The 22167-nt window shown below is 43.3% G+C and overlaps 1 protein-coding gene across 1 annotated transcript in view; it reads right to left on the reverse strand.

Moving 5' to 3' along the window:
• The window catches only part of LOC143753748 (myomesin-2-like), a 62085-nt gene that overhangs the window by 27990 nt on the left and 11928 nt on the right, over nucleotides 1-22167 (reverse strand). The window contains exons 7-15 of the mRNA XM_077246435.1: nucleotides 19427-19477; nucleotides 19168-19332; nucleotides 17914-18075; nucleotides 17587-17728; nucleotides 10584-10783; nucleotides 10442-10495; nucleotides 9586-9713; nucleotides 3252-3435; nucleotides 2809-2983 (exon numbers count right to left, since the gene is read on the reverse strand). Of these exons, the coding sequence (XP_077102550.1) occupies nucleotides 2809-2983; nucleotides 3252-3435; nucleotides 9586-9713; nucleotides 10442-10495; nucleotides 10584-10783; nucleotides 17587-17728; nucleotides 17914-18075; nucleotides 19168-19332; nucleotides 19427-19477 (1261 nt within the window). The remainder of the gene's footprint in view (nucleotides 1-2808; nucleotides 2984-3251; nucleotides 3436-9585; nucleotides 9714-10441; nucleotides 10496-10583; nucleotides 10784-17586; nucleotides 17729-17913; nucleotides 18076-19167; nucleotides 19333-19426; nucleotides 19478-22167) is intronic.

The raw sequence follows: 22167 nt of genomic DNA on the forward strand, positions 1-22167 counted from the left end.
CAGATTGAAGAAAGAACTAAGGTATTGGTCTGCATAATCCATGGTGGTTTGCTGAATTTAGTGTTTAATTCACTGCCAGAGTAATCTACCAAACAACAGTTTGCATATCACAGCTCGTCATCAAACATGGCATATCACCTAAAAACGGTAAGCTAACTTGTCTGCGTTTAGTTGCCCCGTCTGTTTTGAGTAGGCTATATGAATGAACATATCAGAATTGGCATACAACATTGAAATATGGCAATTAGTAATCGTATTATAACTGCAGGCGCACCCGCACGCAACGACGGTAGCATCCCCCAGACACACCCAGACCACGCTGGAAACATGTTATGGTTCACTTTTATTATTGAGACCATTTATTTCTAGTATTATTTATTGGATTTGGGCACTTTATTATTTTTTATTTTTTGTGGAGCCTAATGCGCAATTGCGCTGTGCCCACCGTTTGTGTTTGTTTTGAGCCTATGCTTTATTTTTCAGTTATGCACTTTATTTCGTTTCTTCTCTCGTCGTTATCTGGTTTGTGTAATAAATATTATTTTTTTACTAAAGTGGACGTGCACTGTGTGTTTAAGAGTAAAAGCTTCAAATGAATAGTCTATTCGTGTTTCAGCCGCGAAGCTGAGCTCCTATGTTCAGCCTCGCTCTGTGCGAGGATATGAACAGAACGGCTGAAATGATAGTGTCTGTCAGTTATTATAACATATGACAAAAACAGTTGTCTAAATTATGTTGCATATTCCTCAAGAGATCTTGTGCTGATATCACTAGTTGACATAGTACTATTTTCGGAAATCATAGGCTATATTGAGCAGGTGCACGTGATGCAACGCTGTCAGAGTCGACAGACTCGAGTATGTCCTTTCAGTGTAAAATGATTAGGTCAAAAACCAATTTAATATACGTACTGCAAATAGCCTACTAGTTTTTTATGTTTATTTATAATTAATTTAGGCGGACAAGGCTACCAAGTACTGCGCAGCTAATTAATCTAACGGTTTTTTTTATCTCCCCCCTCCCCCAAGTCGACTAATTATTCGAAATTTCAGGACTTCAGTCGACCAAGATTTTCTTCGGTTGATTACAACCCTACACTAGGCATTGATATATTGACAAACTAGGAACTCCATTGCTTTAAAAAATAAATATTTGGTATAAAAACGCAGATAAGGAATGGGAATGTTGTTGTCATGAAATTATGTTAGGGTATAATTGTATTATTATGACATGTATTTTTTGGTATGAATTTAAATTTGAAGAACGATAATAATTTTAGTTACATTACACTGTTTAAATTTTGAGCACCCAACCTGACCCCTGCCCAGGACCATCACCAAGACATGGTGAAAACATTTTAGAAATGGGAGGGCATTTTGCTTTCATGGACACACTTTTTGCTTACCGCATGCCTTGTATGATTTATATTCTATTCATCATGCTATACCCAAATTGCACATTGCATATCTAATAAACATAACTACTTCTCTAACACAAATATATACATATTGAAAGGTCTGCTGCTGGAGACTTGCTATTAGCTGTTGTATTTTAATATTTAACAAGGTAGGTCTATACAAGGTTTGGCTGCTCTTTTGGGATGTTTTTAATTGTCATTCATAAATATAATCATGTTTAAATTTCTGTTTTGTGTAATATATGCATTAATTAATTAAATATGTATGTAAAAAAGGTTATAGGATAATATTGAAAGTTACCGTCACAGAGATGAATGTTCCTGTGAGCTAAATAGTAAATGTTGCACTTTAAATATTTGAACGGCTCAATGTTTTTTGTTTCAATTCAAGTTTGCTGAATGACCATATAAGAGAAACATTATTTGGACATTCTGACAAACATTCCACTAAAGCAAGTTATTAAAACCAATGAAGTTCCTAGTTCATCAAGTGTTTGACCAGTATATGCTTTATTTGTCATGCCTTGTGATAGGCTGAGGTAATGAGATTATATAACTTAAGGTAACTAATTTAGGGTTCCACTTTATTTCGATAGTCCACTTTAGACATTCTAAGTAACTTTGCAACTACATGTCAACTAACTATAAGAGTATTAGTAGAGTGTAGAAGACTGTCATTAGACTGTTATGTTATGGTTATGTGTTAGAGGGTTCGGGTTTGTAGAATAAGCTGACTTGTAGTTGCCAAGTTACTTATAGTCAGTAGAATGTCTGTTGGAGGACCAACAAAATAAAATGTTAGCAGATATTAAGCAGACAGTCTACTAATAATCTAATGACAGTTAGTTGAAATGTAGTTGCAAAGTTACTTATAGTTAGTAGAATGTCTAAAGTGGACTATAGTGAACGTATAAAGTGTTTTCCCTAATTTAATTTATTTTAATATTTTCTTTTAGTCTTTTAAGATTGTCTGGGGAGTCTGCTCTGTATTTTCTACAGCACAAGAGGCGTGATCAACGGGCATAGTTCAAATGACTCTTTACGCAATTGGATAGACCTTCAACCAATCAGGGGTGCGTTTCCCGAAAGCATTGTTATCCAACTGTGTTCGCAAGTTCCGTCGTTATCAGCATAGTTCAACGAGTCGGTGTTTCCCGAAACTATCGTTCCAACTAACGATAGTTAGTTTTGAGCTGCACAGCAAAATCAAATCACCAGCAGATCGGGTTTACCCAGCCTAATTTTCTTTTATATTTTGTTGTATTTTATTTACGTTCATTAAATGTTAAACATTTTTTCTGAGTTTTTCTGACCTGAGTTTCAGACCCTCTTGTCTCTACCCTTTTGAGGCTAATTTGCCTCAAATAATTTCACCTTGACTGAGCACACACCTGGTCTGCTTATGGGGCTTGTGATTGGCTGAGGTCCAGTCCTTAGATCCTTTCACGCAAGAATCAATGTAATATCCAATCAGGTTATTGGGATCCTTTGGAGGTGCCCACTGAATTAGAACAGAGGTGTCTGTCTCCCTGGTTGCAACGACTTGTCCAGGAGCTGAGGGCACACCTGTATGAACACAGAGCTTCATTTCAGGGGTGACTTCACCAACCAGCCTAATCAATCCCTTAATGACCTATCATGCATGAATTAGTTCCACTACAGAAAGGCAGATAAAAGTTCATTACTGCCTTAAAACCAACATCAAAGTCACAGCCTGACCAAACTTCAAAGATCTATATTCCATTTCATATGCAACAGTTTCAACATTACAATATCTTTACTAAATACATCAGTGATGTGGTGGCCTTTGACATGCTGGATTTAGAGCATTTACCCTTCAGTTGAAGTGTTGTTATGGTATCGGTAGGCTCGGAAGCATCGCTGATGCCGTACATATTAGCGGATAGCACACGGAAGAGATAGTCCTTTCCCTCAGACAGGTCGAAGACGGCATAGCGAGGTGATCTGATGGGTACTTTAGTGTTCACTCTCTGCCACGATCCTGCTCCAACTTGAAGCTGTATGAGACCACAGCCAATAAAAACACACTATTATACGAATAGGTATTGTAAAATGAGATGGCAAAATGACTGCTGTGTTCCTTACTGTGAAAGTTTTAAGCATTTTTTTAAAATCACAAATACTCCTAGACAGTAATGAGATTAAATAGAGCAATAGAGCAAATGATTGACAATGGACTTGCCATGATATCTAAGTCTACAACCACAAGTCAGAGGTCCCAATATGAACTCAACATTTCTCATCGAGTCATTTTTGTAGATTTGTGTGTTATGTGTTATGGTAAGCACACACGAAGATACAAGTTTAAACCAACAAACACAGGACCTAAATAAACGCAAGGAATAAACGCAAACCACTTAAATGATCAACGAGAGCCTACACTGAACGTCTCGGTTACGTATGTAACCCTAGTTCCCTGATAGGGAACGAGACGCTGCGTCAAACGCTGCGGGAACGCCCCTGCGTTGTGCGTCATGAAGCACGTATGGAATCAGCCCAATGGAGAGATGAAACGTCATAGGCGGGTGACGTCATCGACCAGGAAACTATAAAGCACCCCAAAAACACAAGCGCATTAGCTTCTGATAGGCTTGAAGGAAGCGCTAACGGGAGTGCCGGGAGTATGGCGGAGCGACGCAGCGTCTCGTTCCCTATCAGGGAACTAGGGTTACATACGTAACCGAGACGTTCCCTTTCAAGGGAACTTCGAGCTGCGTCAAACGCTGCGGGAACGCGAATACCCACGTCGCCATAGGACCAAATGACCGTCATGTGAGACTAGCGCACAGAGGACGAGAGCACCTGTGCCCCAGGGGTAGAGCTTAAGTCTAGGTCATAGAACTTAATAAAAGTATGCGGTGAAGACCATCCAGCCGCATCACAAACATCACTCAGGGAAACCCCCGACAAAAGAGCTTTAGAAGCAGCCATACTCCTGGTAGAGTGAGCTCGGACAACCAAAGGTGAAGGCTGGCCAGCCGACTCATAAGCAAGTGAGATAGCCTCAACCACCCACTTGCTCATTCTCTGTTTAGACGCCGGACACCCTTTCCTGGGTGGCCCGAAACATACAAAAAGTTGTTCTGATTTCCTCCACAGGGCAGCTCTGTGGACATAAGCGTCTAATGCCCTAACAGGGCAGAGTGAATTAAGTTTCTCCTGGTCCGATGACATAAATGGAGGAGGACAGAAAGCCTGCAGAACCGTAGGTCTAACAATATTAGTAGGAACCTTAGGAACGTAACCTGGTCTAGGATGCAGAAAAGCTTTAACCATGCCAGGTGCAAATTCCAGGCACGAGGGTGAAACCGACAGAGCCTGCAAATCTCCGATTCTTTTTAGTGAAGAGATAGCAAGCAAAAGATAGTCTTAAAAGTGAGAAACTTCTCGGGAACTTCTTCGATAGGTTCAAAAGGAGCTAGGGAAAGACCTTCTAATACAATGGCCAGATCCCAAGTCGGCACCCTCGTACGAACTGCTGGCCTCAGCCTCAAAGTGCCACGGAGGAAACGAGTTATAAGCGGGTGTCTCCCAAGAGAAACTCCACTGAAAGGGACGTGGTAAGCAGCTAGTGCCGCCACATACACCTTTAGTGTGGAGGGGGATAACCCTGTGGAGAAGCGCTCCTGCAGGAATTCCAGCACTGCACCCACTGGGCAGTTAACTGGGTCCTGCAGGTGTTCTCCACACCAAGAAGTGAAAAGCTTCCACTTCAAGGCATAAAGCTTCCTCGTGGATGGAGCTCTGGAGTTAAGAATGGTCTCAACAACCTCGGTTGAGAGACCGGAGTCTATGAGCTGGGCCCCCTCAGAGGCCAAGCCCACAGTTTCCACAATTCTGGGCGGGGGTGAAGTATCGTGCCCCCCGCCTGGGAGAGTAGATCCCTCCTGACCGGGAGCTCCAAAGGAGAACCGTCCAGGAGAGAAATCAGGTCCGCAAACCATACTCGGGCCGGCCAGAACGGGGCTACTAGTAGTAGACTGACCCCGTCCCGGCGGACCCTCTCCAGAACTCCTGGTAACAGAGCAATCGGGGGAAAGGCGTACAGACGTGACCTCGGCCACGGCTGCACCATAGCATCCAACCCCAGGGGGGCTGGAAGAGTGATGGAGAACCACCGATGACAATGAGTGGTCTCCTTGGAAGCGAATAGGTCCACCTCGGCGCGACCGAAACTCAACCAAAGGAGCTCCACCACCTCGGGGTGGAGTCTCCATTCCCCTGGCCTCGGCCCCTGCCTCGACAGGGAGTCTGCTACCACATTCAAATACCCAGGGAGATACATTGCTCTCAGAGATAGTAGCTTCCCTTGGGACCACAGGAGGATCTGACGGGCCAACTTGTAAAGCCGGCGAGACCGCAGGCCCCCCTGATGATTTATATAAGAGACCACCGACGTGTTGTCTGATTGAACTAACACATGATGGCCTCTCAGGTCTGTTAGGAAGTGTTTCAGAGCCTGAAACACAGCCAACATCTCTAGACAATTTATGTGCCACGAAAGATGATGATCCTGCCACAGACCTTGGGCTGGGCGACCACTCATGACCCACTCATGCTTCCCTCACAGGGTGGGGGGCCACCCTGTGAGGGAAGCATCCGTCGTTAGCGTTATGCGACGACAAAGAGCCCCCAGCACAGGACCTTTGGATAGGAACCAAGTTTCTCTCCACATGACCAGAGCACGAAGGCAGCGCCGCGTGACTTTGAACGTGCGGAGCGGATTTCCCCTCGGGGAGAATCCCTTGGTCCTGAGCCACCACTGTAGCGGTCTCATGTACAACAGGCCGCAAGGTATAACGTTGGACGCTGCTGCCATCAGACCCAACAGTCTCTGAAACTGCTTGACAGTGAGTAGCTGGCCTAGCTTCACTTGTTTCACAGCTGAGAGAATCGAAGCGATGCGGGTCGGAGAGAGTCGCGCCCGCATCGATACCGAATCCCAAACGACACCCAGAAAAGTGGTCTTCTGGGAAGGAGATAATACACTTTTCTTTGCGTTCAGCCTCAACCCCAACTTTCTGATATGAGCGAGGACGACATCTCGATGCCGAACCGCCATCTGCTCGGTCTGAGCTAAAATCAACCAATCGTCGATGTAATTGAGAATCCGAATGCCCTGAAGCCTCAGAGGCACTAGTGCTGCATCCATGCATTTCGTGAAAGTGCGGGGAGATAAAGCTAGGCCAAACGGAAGAACCCTGTACTGGTACGCCTCGCCCCCGAAGGCGAACCTCAGGAACTTCCTGTGTTGTGGAAGGATGGACACATGGAAGTATGCGTCCTTCAGATCTATCGTGACAAACCAGTCCTCGGACCTGATTTGAGACACGATCTGCTTGATAGTGAGCATCTTGAATTTTAGCTTCCCTACCGAGCGATTCAATATGCGCAGGTCTAAAATTGGACGCAACCCCCCATCCTTCTTTGGAACGATGAAATATCGGCTGTAATAACCTGACTCCAAACTGGGAGGAGGAACCCGTTCTATAGCCTCTTTTTGAAGGAGCGTTTTCACCTCTTGTTCCAATACCAGAGCCTGCTCGGGGCCCACCACTGTGTGCAGAACCCCTCTGAATTTTGGTGGACGACACCTGAACTGGATAGCATAACCCTTTTCTACTGTCTGCAGGACCCAATGAGATATTTTTGGAAGGCTTTTCCACTCTGCCAGAAATTCTACTAAGGGTACCAGCCTCTCGAGACTGGCCTCTGGTGTAACTTGAGCAGCAGACGCAGCGCCCTGTAACGGCGCACCGGCAGGGAACAACTGGTCTGACCGCTCTGAGACCCTCCTCAGAGGGAGCGAGCGTCCCTCGGGAAAGCGCTCGCTGGGATCGTCTGTGCCCCGGCATAAAGGCGGGGTTGGCAGAACGAGCCCCTGAGGGCACCGAGGAGGAATGGGCACCGTAAAAAGAGGTGAACACCTTTCCGCCTCGGTGGGGACCACCCTCAGCATCCTGAACGGCTTGGCGTCAGGACTTCTTCTTAGCCGAAGCCTTCTTAGCCAATATAACTGTCCTCAGATCAGTTCTACTGGGAGAAGGCTTCGGCTGAGAGTGTCGCGGCTGAGCCCACTGTCCAGCAGGGGGAGCACGAGACGCGACACTCTGCCTCTGCTGCGCTCTATGTGATGAGCTCGAAGACGGCCGGGGCTGCTCCCGCCCAGCAGCCCCAGGGACATGAACTTTAAGGGGAAGAAACTTTTTAAAAGCTGCAGTTTGTTTCTTTTCTTCTTGGAATTTATCGATAACTGAATTCACAGCATCACCAAACAACCCCATGGGAGAAAGAGGAGCATCTAAAAGAAAAGCTTTTTCTCTCTCTTTAATATTAGTCTGATTTAACCACAAATGTCTTTCTGCGGCCACCAGAGCTGCCATAGAACGACCCATTAATTTGGCCGATTCTCTGGTGGCACGCAGGGATAAATCAGCAGCCTGACGCAGTTCGCGAACTACGTCAGTACTGACCTCCTCACTCTCACTCATGTCCCTTAGCAGATCAGCCTGGTATGCCTGCAAGATTGACATAGTATGCAGACATGACGCAGCCTGACCTGCTGCCGAATATGCTTTACCCACCAAAGCCGAAGTGTTTCTTAAAGGCTTGGTGGGTAATGCCGGTGCCTTAAAAGATGATGCTGCTTCGGGGGAGAGATGGCTCGCAAGCGTCTCTTCCACACGAGGCAAAGCACCATAACCATGAGCCTTGGCTCCCATAATATTAGCGTATGTTGAAGTCTGGGGACTAAACACTCTATATGACACCGGTTTTCTCCATGATTTCGACACCTCGGTGTGGAGATCATGGAAAAACGGCAGGCACCGGCGTGGAGGCTGCACACGTGACGGCAAAAATCTCTCATCCAACTTTGATTTAGAAACAGACTCCTGTCTAGTCACTGGCCATTCAATATTAAGTTTTTCAACAGCTCTTGTTAACACCTCCATAAGCTCATCACTCTCAGGAGTGTGGGGTGGCGAATCCTCCACATCTCCCTCAACACTAACAACATCAAGTTCCTCAGAACTGGATAGCTGCAGCATTGGTGCCTCAGCCCGAGCGGAAGAAACCGCAGCGCGTGCTTCCGAACCCGGGACTGAGGCACTGGATCTCACAGGTGAAGGGAGAGATAAGGCAGAGCCCGTCTCAAACCCCGCTGTGAGATCCATCTGCGATCCCCACGATAAGTGCCGCCGCTCTGCCTCGGCAGAAGCGGGACCCGAACCGCGGGGAGCGCGCACCGAACCGCTCTCCTCAAAGAGCGATCGGCGGGAGCGGAGCGTCCTTAACGGCAAACGCTCGCAATGCTCACAGTCTGCTCCCTCGAGAGCAAACTGGGCATGCTGAACTCCCAAACAAACAACACAAAGATCATGTGTATCCCCGCTCGTTAAATAACGCGAGCAGGGAGGAACACACTTTCTAAACTGCTGTTCGTCCGCCATAATCTCTCAATATATATATATATATAGGGATAAATTGTTTGTGTGGTGCAGGGTATGTAAGACAGACAATATCACACAGGGACAGATTCACATGTAGCGCGACTGAAAGCACAGAAGCTAATGCGCTTGTGTTTTTGGGGTGCTTTATAGTTTCCTGGTCGATGACGTCACCCGCCTATGACGTTTCATCTCTCCATTGGGCTGATTCCATACGTGCTTCATGACGCACAACGCAGGGGCGTTCCCGCAGCGTTTGACGCAGCTCGAAGTTCCCTTGAAAGGGAACTGAACATTACAGGAAGTATAAATACCAGACAAACATAATGACAGACAGGAGAAAAACAAACATAACCATAGGAACAAATGAAGACATAATCAGTAACCAAGAAAACTGAAACTAAACAGAGTGGGGAAACATGAACTGAAGGAATATCACAATAATAGTCCATGACAGTGACACTCTGCTCTTAGAGTTGAGCTCAATAAATTGACTCATTTATTTTTTGTTTTTATTTTTTGAAGGAAGAGAATGTAAACTGAGAACTAGGATAACTGAGAACTCCATATTCTTATTTTAATTGGTTAGATATTTCTTAATTGATTAAATGTGATGTAAGAAGAAAACCAACCAAACTGCTGCAATAAAGTTTGTGACTATTCGGCTGGGTTAACGTCTGGCAGTGAGCTGAAACTAACCTTCTCAATGTAATACCACATGGGGGCTTTGCTATGGTAGACTGGAGGGACCCAACTGAGCACAACATATGTTCGGTCCGTCTCTGAAGTGCAGACTTTAGAGGGAGGTCCTGGAGCTTTTCCCTCAGCTGCAGGGAAACCACATCAAACAGAATTACTGTTCTACCCTGAACACATAGACACACACCAATACACACACACACACACTAGGAAATATCCCACCATTTTCACTAGCTTTAAAAGCAACTTTAATATTATGGACTGATATGAATATCTTTTTTGCTGCTGCTGCCACTGTTATCTGTACAAACTACACTTATCTATGCACATGGGTAACACTGGTTGATGTGTTCATTTCAACTTGAAAAAGAACCACAGATGTTTGTGCGTTCCCTTCCTGATGGAATTCTCATCAAAAACTAATCAGTATCTCTCAGAAGAGAACCAATTATGGGCTGGATAATTATTGCTAATTTTGAAAGCGAAAACCATGAAAAGAATAAGGGGGAAAAGCACAAAGTGACAGCTGTTGTCATCTATTACAGATTACATATGCAAAGGCAGAGTGACTGAGTGAACAAACGGAACGATATCTTAAGGCAGTTCCGTCACACAATATTTAAGGATGCAGTATGGATGTCAATTATAAGCACTTGAAGGACACTAAGGTACAGAGACATTTTCTTAGTTAGGTCGTTGCAAATGAAAGAATGGACTTTTATTGAAATATTATTGAAATTTCCATGTTGTTTCCATTAATTAAAAAAAAAAACATTTCCATGACTTTAATAGGCGTAATAATCACGCTTTTAAATTTTATAAATTTCTCAGTAAATAAACCAGAATTATACAGTACCTTCAAGGTCATCATAGTAAGTCACAACGTCAAGTCTCCCACCAAGTTTTGTGGCTGTTGAAACAAACACCAGTACATAAGGAACATTATTAACACAAAATCGAGTAAATAAACATAACCGCATGAGGACTTTTTTGCTTACTATGAAGTCTCTCAAACTCTGTGGGGTCCAGAGCGGCAATGGGCTCAGATACTCTGGAGGGTCTGCCAATGCCACGCGAGTTGATGGCACGCACACGAAAGTAATAAGAGTGTCCCTCAAACAGGCCCTGCACTGGATATTTGCAGATCTTAATAGGGGAGTCGTTACACTGCACCCAGTTCTCTGTTCCAACTTCACATCTGCCCAACAAGAGTGAAAGGAAAAACATAAAAAACAACAAATATGGACAGTAAACAAGATTTTCCTATCATTACTTCCACATTACTTTGAAAGACTGAAAATTACAGCATAATTTTACGTTCTGAGTAGATGATTTGAGCTGAAGAGCATTCATACATAATTGCCGATCCATGCATCACTTAGTCTGATTACCGTCCGACAAGAGTAAATTTCAGCTCGATACTAGTTTAGCTCAAAGTGATAGGGAACAACCTAATCACAGTCTGTAATAGCATAGGCAAAGTAACCTATGTTCCAGGCAAAAATATGTGTTTGTATAAGCAACTTTGAAAGTAGCCTTTATTGGAAGGGACTGTCTTTTGTATTACACAGAGAACCTACAAATAAGCTACTTCAATTCAATATAACACTTAAAGCACACTTTAAAATGTATTAATGTCTTTGTCTTAGACAACAGAATATCAAACCAAGGTAAATGTATTTGAAAGAAACTATGAGCACACTGACAGTGTTTCTTAACTAGGACCCACGTCCCAGAATGATGTTGATGTCTCCCTTGTGACACTGTGTCATATGACATGTTTTAACCACTCTACGTATATATTATAATGAGTTTATGTATGTTAGAGTTTTAATAGGTTTATATGTTGTCTTTGTCATTTTAGTCCATTTTATTCATCTAATCTGTTTTTGTCACGAGTGTGGTGCAGGCAGAAGTAGAAGAGGAGTCATAAGTTCCGAAACAGTTGCGTTTACTAACAATAATATAACTCACACAGGAACAGACGGGCAAGGTACACACACACTAGATACAACATACAACTTAGAATGGACAAAGACTGACTGAACAGAAGGGCGGAGACGACCCTTCGGGCGCCCATGGCGGATCGGCCTTCATGGCCATTCTGTGGGAGCCCGGTCTGACCACTAAGGCCGAGGACGTAAAACCGCGATTCGAGCCTTGTGTTGTTAATCGTGAAAATCACGTGACTAATGACAAACGAGGCCTCGGTTTGTGTGGAAACGTCATCGGTTCGGTTTGAGTGTCGCTTCCGGATAAAGGGGGTTCGAAACTCGCGCCACCTTGTGGGTGTTGTCAGGAGTAGTAGACACAGTTGTAGTAGTGTCAGAGTCAGAGAGTTAGAGAACTCTCATTGTCGTTGTCGTTATTGTGTCATATGTCTTGTTAGGGCTGTATATTATTACATTATATCAAGTTAGAATACTTATAGTATATTGTTATTATTAATTATAGTAGCTATATTATAATCTTGTTATCTTAATTAGATAAGATTATTTTGATTGCTTCGGATTTTTGGATCTGGACTGGACTGCGTTTTGTTTTGGATTGCCCTTTTGGATTTGTTTGCTTTTTGCGACTCTTACTTTTTCCTGGTAATGGAGCCAGCAAGAAAGAGGAGATCCTCCCCGTCTGGCCTCAATAGAAGCATCAGTATCCTCATTTATACCAGCTGGCACTGGCATTTTTATGTTCCCGCATCCTCTGTTCCTTGTGAAAGGATATTTTCCAAGGCTGGAGAGGTTTTGTCCAAGAAGAGGAATCGTCTAAACTCCAACACACTTGAAAATTGTTTTGTTTCTCAATTTCTCTGAATTTCTCTCAATTTTCTCTGAAAATCACTCTTACCATTTTTCTCGAAAACTGTGTGGCTAATAAAACTGGGATCTATTCACATAATCCATCCATTAATGTTTAGGCTAATCCAGGTTCTTATGCAGAAAAAGGATTGCATCAACGGTGGATGGCTTTAAGGCTTCAAGGCTCCTGCCAGCAGCGCTGAAGTTGCGCTCACTGCTACTGCTGCTGGCTGGAATAGCAAGGATGCCGCGGGCAAGGACACTAAGCTTTGGGTAGTTGAGTTGATGATCCACCAGCCCAAAACATCTCTGTCATCCTGCATTGTATGATTTTGAGTCGAGTACATCTTGACTTCGTCTGTGGCATCTGCCACAGGTACATTTTCCCACTCCTCAAAGTCAACTGCGGCTTTCTTGGGCGAAGGTCCTTCAGTGGCGGTCTCCTGGGTGCAGAGGTCACTGAGCTGTCTCTGAACATCCTGGAGAAGGTTGTCTCTCTCTGAGGAGGAAACATTCGGAGCTGGCTATATTTAGCCCAAAGGAAAGTTGCAATTTTTTGGAGTTCCTGGATCTCCACTTAACGCAAAATCCAACTGAGATGCCGCTCGCGGATGATGGCTTGATAGGGGCTGTCAGTCGTTTTTTTTGTTGCAGTCACGCTTCAGTCGCTCAAACCACAGAAACACCAGGTTTATGGTTGGGTACTGGTCCCCTTCAAGTTCACGCAGGGCATCATAAAATGGTTGCAGGAACTCGACAAGAAAGTCAAGGACATCTGGAGATATGGCATCGATCCGCCAGCCCTCTGTGCAATCATTTAGTTTTTCGCGTAGTTCTTGATAAACCAAGCGGACAGAATTTAAGGTCAGATATACCGTGCTAATCCTTGTGTCTGCCATTTGGATGACTGTTTTTGACAGCAAAGCTGCCATGCCCGACTTTTTGACATATTTGACAAGTGCCTTGGTAGCTTGCAGAGTGTCTGCAACAGTTGGAGCATCTTGGGCCAGTTGTGTGAGGTCTAGGGAGTGTCTCATCACCGTATTATAAACATGATCTTGGCAGTCAAGTCTTCAATATGGTCTGAGGGCACTGATGATGTTTGAGCCTTGGTCTGTCACCCACACCACTTTGTTCAGCAGACTCATATCCAGGCCATACTCCGTTAGAAGTCTGATGATTTCCTTATATTCTCCCCTGTCTTAGCCTCTTCCAGTGGGAATGCGACTGTTGTCAATACGGTGCTTATCATTTTAAATGATCGTGTCACGAAATGGCAAGTGATGTTCAAGTAGCTTAATTTGTGGTAGTCCTCCGTCCAGATATCCGTTGTCATTCCGATCGAATTCACCTCAGTCATAGTGTAATTTAGCTGCTCAACCAGCTTTGTGCGTTTCTCTATTGCCAGCTCACGGCACCGTTTTGACACAGCGGTGGGATCAGGCAGTACATCCTGCGCTGCCACTGAACCATATGTACCATCGATGTTAATAAGCTGCTGGGCCAGCTCAATGAAACCCCCTCCTTCAATGGAACGAAATGGCCTTATGTCTTTACAGCATTACTCAACGCATTTTTCAGTCAGTTTTTGTTTGGCCCGCTGAGGAATTTTTCTTGAGGAACTAGCAAAAGCAGTGATGCTCGCCTCCAGTAGCCCAGGTGACTTACAAACTATATCCACATGATGCTGCAGGGCGGAATTCCCGGTCCTCTTGCTGTCATATTTAATGAGAAATCCACAACCCTTACATTGAACATAACCAACATGTTCATTGCTATCGGCCTTGACAACTATTTAGAAAAACTTCCACACAGTAGACTTTCCTTCATTTTCGGTGGTTTTAAAATCTCCTGAGGCCAACTTCTTTTTAACGTCTTCCATCGTTGCGCTGCCAGCCACATGTAGCCAAATATGCAATATTATGCATGCACGTGTTGCGCGTTGTCAATGCACCTTAAACAAATTTGTGCTTATGTGTGCAAAAATGTGCTTTCTCCATTACAGAGAACCACTTTTCTAGGGGTTGTGTGGGATATGACTATGATACAGGCACATCTGTCTCCTGCTAGTATAGAATTGATCCTTTCATTCATAGGCAGGATCAAGCTAGGCCAAAGTATCATTGTGAATCAGTTTCAGAGACCATTGGGACTCATGGCAGCTGCGTCCAACGTGATTCCTTTTGGCCTTCTGTACATTTAACCATTTCAGTAGTGGCTCAAGACCAAGGGGTATTCCCCGAGGGGCTACCCATTTTGCATCAGCAGGGTTATGTGCAGATATCTTTGTACCTATGTTATGTGGAAGCCTTGATTCTTGTCGCAGAACGCTTATGACTTAACATAACCATAGGCCTACCTGTAGTATTTCGAGGACCACTGATAGTTCACACAACATGGTGGAGTGGGGTATCATAATTCTCACAAGAAATTAGATATTTCCAGTGCCAATTATATATTTCCAGGGACGGAAAAACATAATTCTTGCAAGAACTGTGATATTTTGTGCCATGGGGGAAGGGAAAACATAACAATAGGGAGGAGCAAACGTAGGGGAGGAGCAAACATATGAAAGCTTCCACAGAAGCCTTCTGAACCATTTCTCTTTGTGCTCTTTGATCTCTCTCTCTCTTCATGCACTCTCTCAATTGAAAATGACCTCTAAGCAAAGGTTTTCTGTCTTTTAGATTTTGTCTCAGTTCTTTGACAGTGACAGTGATGTGTGAGACAGATAATGTTGAGGAGGACCCTGATTATGAGGCATCCTCATCAGATGAGCATGAGACTCCTAGTGTTGACCCTCATGTTGTCTCTAAACCACAAACAGACAAATTAACTTCCAAAAATGGAACGTTATTATGTTCAGATGCATTTTACATATTTGCAAAAAGTTTTATTGGCCAATAAACTTTATCACAAAAACCCAAATTTCACTGTTTTTGGCCCTGGCACAAAATTACCAGATAACATCATTTTACTAATCATATCGTCATCAAATGATTGCTATAGAAGGAGGGAAGAAATGCTTCCAATCATTTTGTTCTTGTGTTAGCGATGGTTTCCTCCAAAGAAAGATCTGCTGCCATTATATTTGCATCAAAATGGCCTCACATGTAAGGAAATAGCTGCAAAGAATTTTGCACCTGAAAGAACCATTTACAAAATCATCAAGAACTTCAAGGAGAGAGGTTCAGCTGCAGTAAAGAAGGCTTTAGGATGTGTTCCGTAAGCACCAGGACCATCTCTTCCTGAGGAATCAGCTACAGAATTGTGTCACCACCAGTGCAGAACTGCTCGATATTGGCAGCAGGTGGGTAAGTGCATCTGCACACTCAGCGAGGCCAAGACTTTTGAACAACGACCTGTTTTCAAGAAGCAAAGAAGCCACTTCTCTCCAATAAAAACATGAAAAATGGACTGAAATTCTGAAGGAAGTAGAAGGATTGGACAGCAGAAGGCTGGCGCAAAGTTATTGTATCTGATGAAGCACCCTTATGATGGAAAATCGATTGTCCAGAGTAGAAAAGGTGAACGCTACCATAAGTCTGGTGTCGTGCCAACAGTGAGGCATCCTGAGACCATCCATGGGAGTGTCAAATTTACCCCAAACATAAGCTATAAAACACACAAAAAAAAAAATATATATATATATATATATATATATTTCTTTTTTTTTCTTTTTTTTTGTCAATTTGTGAGATTGTATGGAGATTTGCTAATTTGTCCATAGTCTTACAATAGGTATTCTGGATGTATAAGGGTATTCAAAAGGCTATTTAAGTGGTCAACAAAGAAACAAAGTACCTGACTCAAACCTTTGAAAAAGAAATCATATTCTGGGGTTTAAATTGCTGGGGTCAAATTGACACCAGTGGGGGAAAAAAGTTGGTAACAGGTTAAGGGCAACAGGAGGGTTAAGCTGGACAGTGACTCTCTTCTAGAGCTGCTGTACAGCCAAAACAATCTTTTTGCATTAATTCCTATTATCACTGTAAAGTTGCTTTGAAACAATCTGCATTGGATAAAGCGCTATATAAATGAAAGTGACGTGACTTGACTTAACTTGACTAGACTTGGACTCCACACCGGGTTCTCAAGTGCTGATGTGCTAAGCTTGTGCTCGCCATGATTCACACTAGGACAGGCACTTGTTAGTAGGATTCTGGATTCTCAATTCTGGAATCGAATATTTGAGGTCAGGAATCGGATACTTGTTATAGAATTAAAATCGATTCCTCGATTCCTTCGTGAGCATTTTAATATAACTTTAAACAATTCAAGCCTTTTCTGTGCTGCAGGCATGTGTAACTATATTGGGCAACTCTTAAAGTGACAGCAGCTGCCGTCTCTATAATAACACTAATCAAACAACAAAAGACAAAGAGAAAATTCACTCTTTCTTGACTGAATAACTTTTGTAATTACATTTGTAATGTATAATTTATTTATTAAGTGCAGTGTTATTTTATATTTGATTACAGTTTCTGTACCTGAATACCCGAAAATCTTAAAACACTGTTTATTTCAATCGTATCTTTGTTCAGTTATATCTATTTGTTGCGATTGCTAATTTTTTATTTGTTCTTTTTCAATTACTGAGTGTTTATTTGTCTTTAATAATGCTTGAAATTTATATTAGTTAGGCTAGTTGTTTTTTCTATAGTATTCAAAAGTTCCTTGTGTCAGCGTTCTTCAGCCTGTTAAATTTTGTTTATGATTGTCAGCTACAATTAAATGTTTTGCAATGTTTTTTTTACCTTATTGGAAACAAAATTAGGAATCGATAAGAATCGGAATCGATAAGCAGAATCAAAATCAAAATCCGAATCGTTAATATTCAAACGATACCCAACCCTACTTGTCAGTATGGTGTAGTGGGTATTAACATTCCAATAGCATCATCCTCAGACGCAGCGTAGAATTGCCTCTAAAGGAAACGTCACGATTACGACTGTAACCCCTGAGAAGGGAATGAGACAATGTGTCCCCTTGCCATTCCTCCTCCATGCCTGTGAGCGACTTACTTCAGACAATCAGAAACTAACATTGTCAGATACAGCGTCTCGTTCCCTTCTCAGGGAGTAGTTTTGCATTGACTGAGCTAGTGTTTAGTGGATCCATGTTGTGCTGTTCAAGACTATTTAAATAAATGTATTCCATAAAATAACTCCCATTGGGCAGACACCTTAGTCAGCGCAGTTACCTGTCAACAAAGTATCCAATGATGGGTCCTTCAGTGGTGGTGTTAGGAGGTTTCCAGGACACGATGACATAATCTCTATTAGCGTCATGGATCTTAATGTCCATTGGGGCTCCAGGAGCTTGAGGAACTGGAGGTGGACAATCTGTCAAGGCAAAACATGATGACTCCTACACATCACTGATGCACTAAGGGGAATCACTCTGAAACAGATGTATGTTCTATATGAGATTGTCAGAGATGAATTATGCTAATCTGGACCTTTAAAGGCCATCAAAAGAATCACATAAGATTTTCCATCAGGCCTTGTAAAAGTTCACAACTCTTTACCATCAACGTAGACGTAAGCCCTGTGGACCGCATCACCTCCCTTTGTCACCATGCGGAGGGTGTAAAGACCCTCATCATCCTTAGCGAGTTGAGTAAGCGTGAGCTTGGCAACACCTCCCCCAGACTCCATTTTCACCCACTTCGACTCTTTCAGGAGATGCTCTGTAGGGCCAAAAAACAACAACATGGGGTATCAGAGGAGAGAAAATGAAACTATTACTTTTGTAGAATATAATGAGATTGGAGTGAAATGAGTCATAAACTACAACTAGGCATAAAAAGCTATTTCTTCAGTACATGACTCAACTGCAAAACAAATACCTACACAACAACTTGAAAATGAATATCTGTCTAGGGGTGAATGACACAAAAACGAACCAGTTGCAGTTGTCATTAGAACAGTTAAATAGCTATATAAAATTCAGCAAAAAAAAAGAAAAATGTTTTAGCCTTTCAACAAAATATATATCTAATTATTTATGCATTTGAAAAAGTAACATAGTATCTAGAATAAAAAATAAATAAAAAATAGTTTTCACTATCATCAACTATCATTAAAAAACTATAATTAAAAGCAGGAATGAATATGCATCAGTATAACAATAAATAGCAATAATTACTTTTATATAATACACATTTTATTATAATATTTTAAAAGCCATGTCAACAACCGCACCAGAAATGTGAGATGTACAGTATGCTCTCACATTTCTCTGTTGCTTAGGTCCAAAACGTTAAATCATAAAAATACAAATCCTTTTTATTTTAATTTTTTTGCAAACCAAAAAGTGCACAATCCAACTGTGAACAGTTTTGGAATGCACTGAACACTTCCGTATTCTATTGGCTCCTGAATACACAGACTAAAGACATTATGTGAAGGCTTTCATGCTTTTTACTATCATTAAAAAATGTTAATGCATGAAAAATTCTGTTTCTTTATAGGAAACATTATGTCCAAATAAAAAGCATGTTAACTTTATTGTAATATTCACACTGTTGCCCATAGGCGATGTGTGTAATTTCTGTGCCACTAGCAGCACAAAAAACGTAATTGTTTAAGCAGCCCAACATAAAAGATGGGCTCAACCAATGGCACGTGTTTGTCAGTCAGTAAACAATAGGGGATTAAAAAGTCATTATTTTTGCAGAGCACAAAAATTGCATGCTTAAAAAGGGACCTATGAATTATTCTTAACAATAACTGCGTAGATATGTTAAAAAACTGGTGTGACTTTGGTGGCCACTTCCTACCATCTCTGTACCACAGTGCCTCAGGTTGCAGGTTAGCAAGGTTGGGGTTAATGGTCATCTTGCAGGTCAAGGTGGCCTTTTCACCTTCTTTTCCAAAAGTCACGTCAAACGTTTCAGTGAAGGTGATGTTAATCTTTGTGTACTTGATTTCAGGTAAAATGGCATCTGAGAAACAACAAAACAGTTATTTTCTTTCAAGACCTGTTTTTAAATCATCCCAGTTATTTGCTCTTTATTGAAAGGAGGCTTTCCCACTTACACTGGTAAGGCATCCAGGAATAAGGACTGGACTTCTCTTCCTCCTTGCACCCTATAAAGCAGACACAACAAGAAGTATAGGTAACACTTCAGAATACTGTTCTTTCATTAATGAATATCTACACAGGAACAAATTAGTAACATACCATTAACATTCTGCTATTAACTAACAAGAAACTGATTAACGAATTAGTAAGTAATAGCGCTCAGTCGAATGTGGTAGTTGCCTATTAGCTAATCAGTAACTACTATTTTTCATACCTCACTGTCTTGGTTATGTATGTAACCCTCGTTCCCTGAGTAGGGAACGGAGACGTTCCGTTGTGACGACGAATGGGGTTTCGCTTAGAAAGCCTATCAACTTCGACTATATCAACTTGAGCGAGCTCTTAACGAATTATAGTCCTTCACGTCTATTGCAATCTCAAAATTCTGGCCAGTTGATGATACCTAGAATATCTAAATCAACTACTGGCGGTAGATCCTTTTCCTATTTAGCACCAAAACTTTGGAACAATCTTCCTAACATGGTCCTTGAAGCAGACACAGTCTTTCAGTTTAAATCTAGACTAAAAACACATCTCTTTGGCTTAGCATACACATAACACATCATAGACTTTATAATTAAATGTTAGGCTGCATAGTTTAGATCAGCCGGAACAGGGAACACATCCCATAAATCCTGATGTACTTTGTACATCATAAGAAGGATGGCGTCTACGCTAATATTAGTCTCTCTGTTTATCCCAACGTTTACCGCAAACCGCCGGATCCAGGCCATATCCAGATCTGATGAAGGACCCTTGCATGGACACGACGACAACGCATCTCTGAAGTGCTCATCAACACTGTGGATGCCTCATGGACACCTCAACAAACTCGTCTCCATGCCGGCGTGATAACTCCGACCCCCAACCAGATGGAACTGGATAAATATTGTAATAGTTCTGATCCCATTTGACTTCTGACCTATAATGCTGCCTGAATCATAATCATACACTGTTCGTTCGTTGGCCAGAGAAGAACTGGCCCCCTGAATGAGCCTGGGTTCTCCCAAGGTTTTTTTCTCCATTCTGTCACCTGATGGAGTTTTGGTTCCTTGCCACTGTTGCCTTTTCGCCTTTCTTCGCCTTTGTCGCCATTGGCTTTTGGCTTGCTTAGTTGGGGACATTTCATTTTGTATCTAACACTACTATTACAACATTACTTTCCTGTTATCTCTGTAAAGCTGCTTTGAAACAACCTGTATTTTAAAAGCGCTATATAAATAAAGGTGACTTGACTATACAAAACGAGCCCATGGCAAAGAAATGCCATGGGTCTGCGTAATTTGCATGGCGCAACTCCGCCCCACCTCGTGGGTATAAAAGGAGGACGCCGACAACATGCAGATATGTTCTTTCGCTGAGGAGCCGAGACTGAACTCAGGCGATTCCAGCGGTACAGCGGAAGTGGCAGAAAGACGGAACGTCTCCGTTCCCTACTCAGGGAACGAGGGTTACATACGTAACCGAGGCGTTCCCTTTCATTGTCACTACGAGTTCCGTCGTGACGACGAATGGGGTTCCAGTCTAATCGCGCCACCTCCACAGCTGTCTTCCAGTGCCCTGCGTAAGTCTGAGCTCCCTATCGTGAGACAGGCACGGACGAAGGACTCCTACTTAACACAGGAATACCAAGGTACACTGGGAAGCATATCTCATATCTCAAAGGAAATATGCAAATAAAGCCAACCCAAAGGGGGGGGGGGGGGGGATGGGGGGGGGGGGGTCGGTTGGGGGGGGGGACTTTCAGAATACACATATGACCCGGAGGGGGATGCATATGGAGAACACTGGTGTCTCCAGCCTGCAGGGTGGAATATTTCCACCCCAGGGGTGGCAAGGTGGCTTACCAAGGGAAAGACACATGCTCAGAGAGGCTTACAGTGGAAATACACATGTTGGGGTCGCCCAGAGGGGGGACCATGCACAAGGAGGCACCTAGCTAACGTGCAGGCAATAGACACTGGCGTCAACATCAGCAATGCCGGAGGAACTCAGGGCTTGTCGGGGAAGCTCACCTGAGGAAATATCGCACGTATCCAGTCGGTGGAGTGGAATGGCGAGCAAGCGAAGAAACCTGAGCGGATCCTAGTCATGGCTGGTTGAAACAAGTACATGAGAGGACACTGGCTCCACTCGGAGATAGTAGAATCTGGCGAATGTGTTGGGTATCCCCCAGCCTGCAGCTCTGCAGATGTCTGTTAGCGAGGCGCCATGCGCTAGAGCCCAAGAGTAAGCCACACTCGGGTTGGAGGGGGCTGTCACACCAACGGGGCATGGTCGACCTTATGCTGGTATGCCAAAGCAATGGCGTCCACTATCCAGTGAGATAGACAACCTTTGCTTGGAGAGAGCCTTTACCTTCAGCTTCCCACCATAACAGACAAAGAGCTGGTCTGAGGTCCTGAAACACTGCGTTCTGTCTACATAGGCGTGGAGAGAGCGTACTGGACAGAGCAGTGCCAAGGCTGGGTCAGCCTCCAGGGGCAGCGCTTGCAGGTTCACCACCTTATCAGGAAAGGGTGTGGTGGGAACCTTGGGCACATATTCAGGTAGGGGTCTCAGGGTCACATGAGACTAGGCCGACCCGAACTCCAGGCACGCTTCGTCAACGGAAAATGCGTGCAGGTCTCCTACCTTCTTGATGGAGGCCAATGCAACCAGGAGCGCTGTCTTCATTGACAGGAACTTAAGCTCC

Source organism: Siphateles boraxobius, unplaced genomic scaffold (genome assembly GCF_051911475.1).
Source record: "Siphateles boraxobius isolate OS27281-9 unplaced genomic scaffold, OSU_SipBor_1 104, whole genome shotgun sequence".
Classification (NCBI taxonomy): Eukaryota; Metazoa; Chordata; class Actinopteri; order Cypriniformes; family Leuciscidae; genus Siphateles; species Siphateles boraxobius.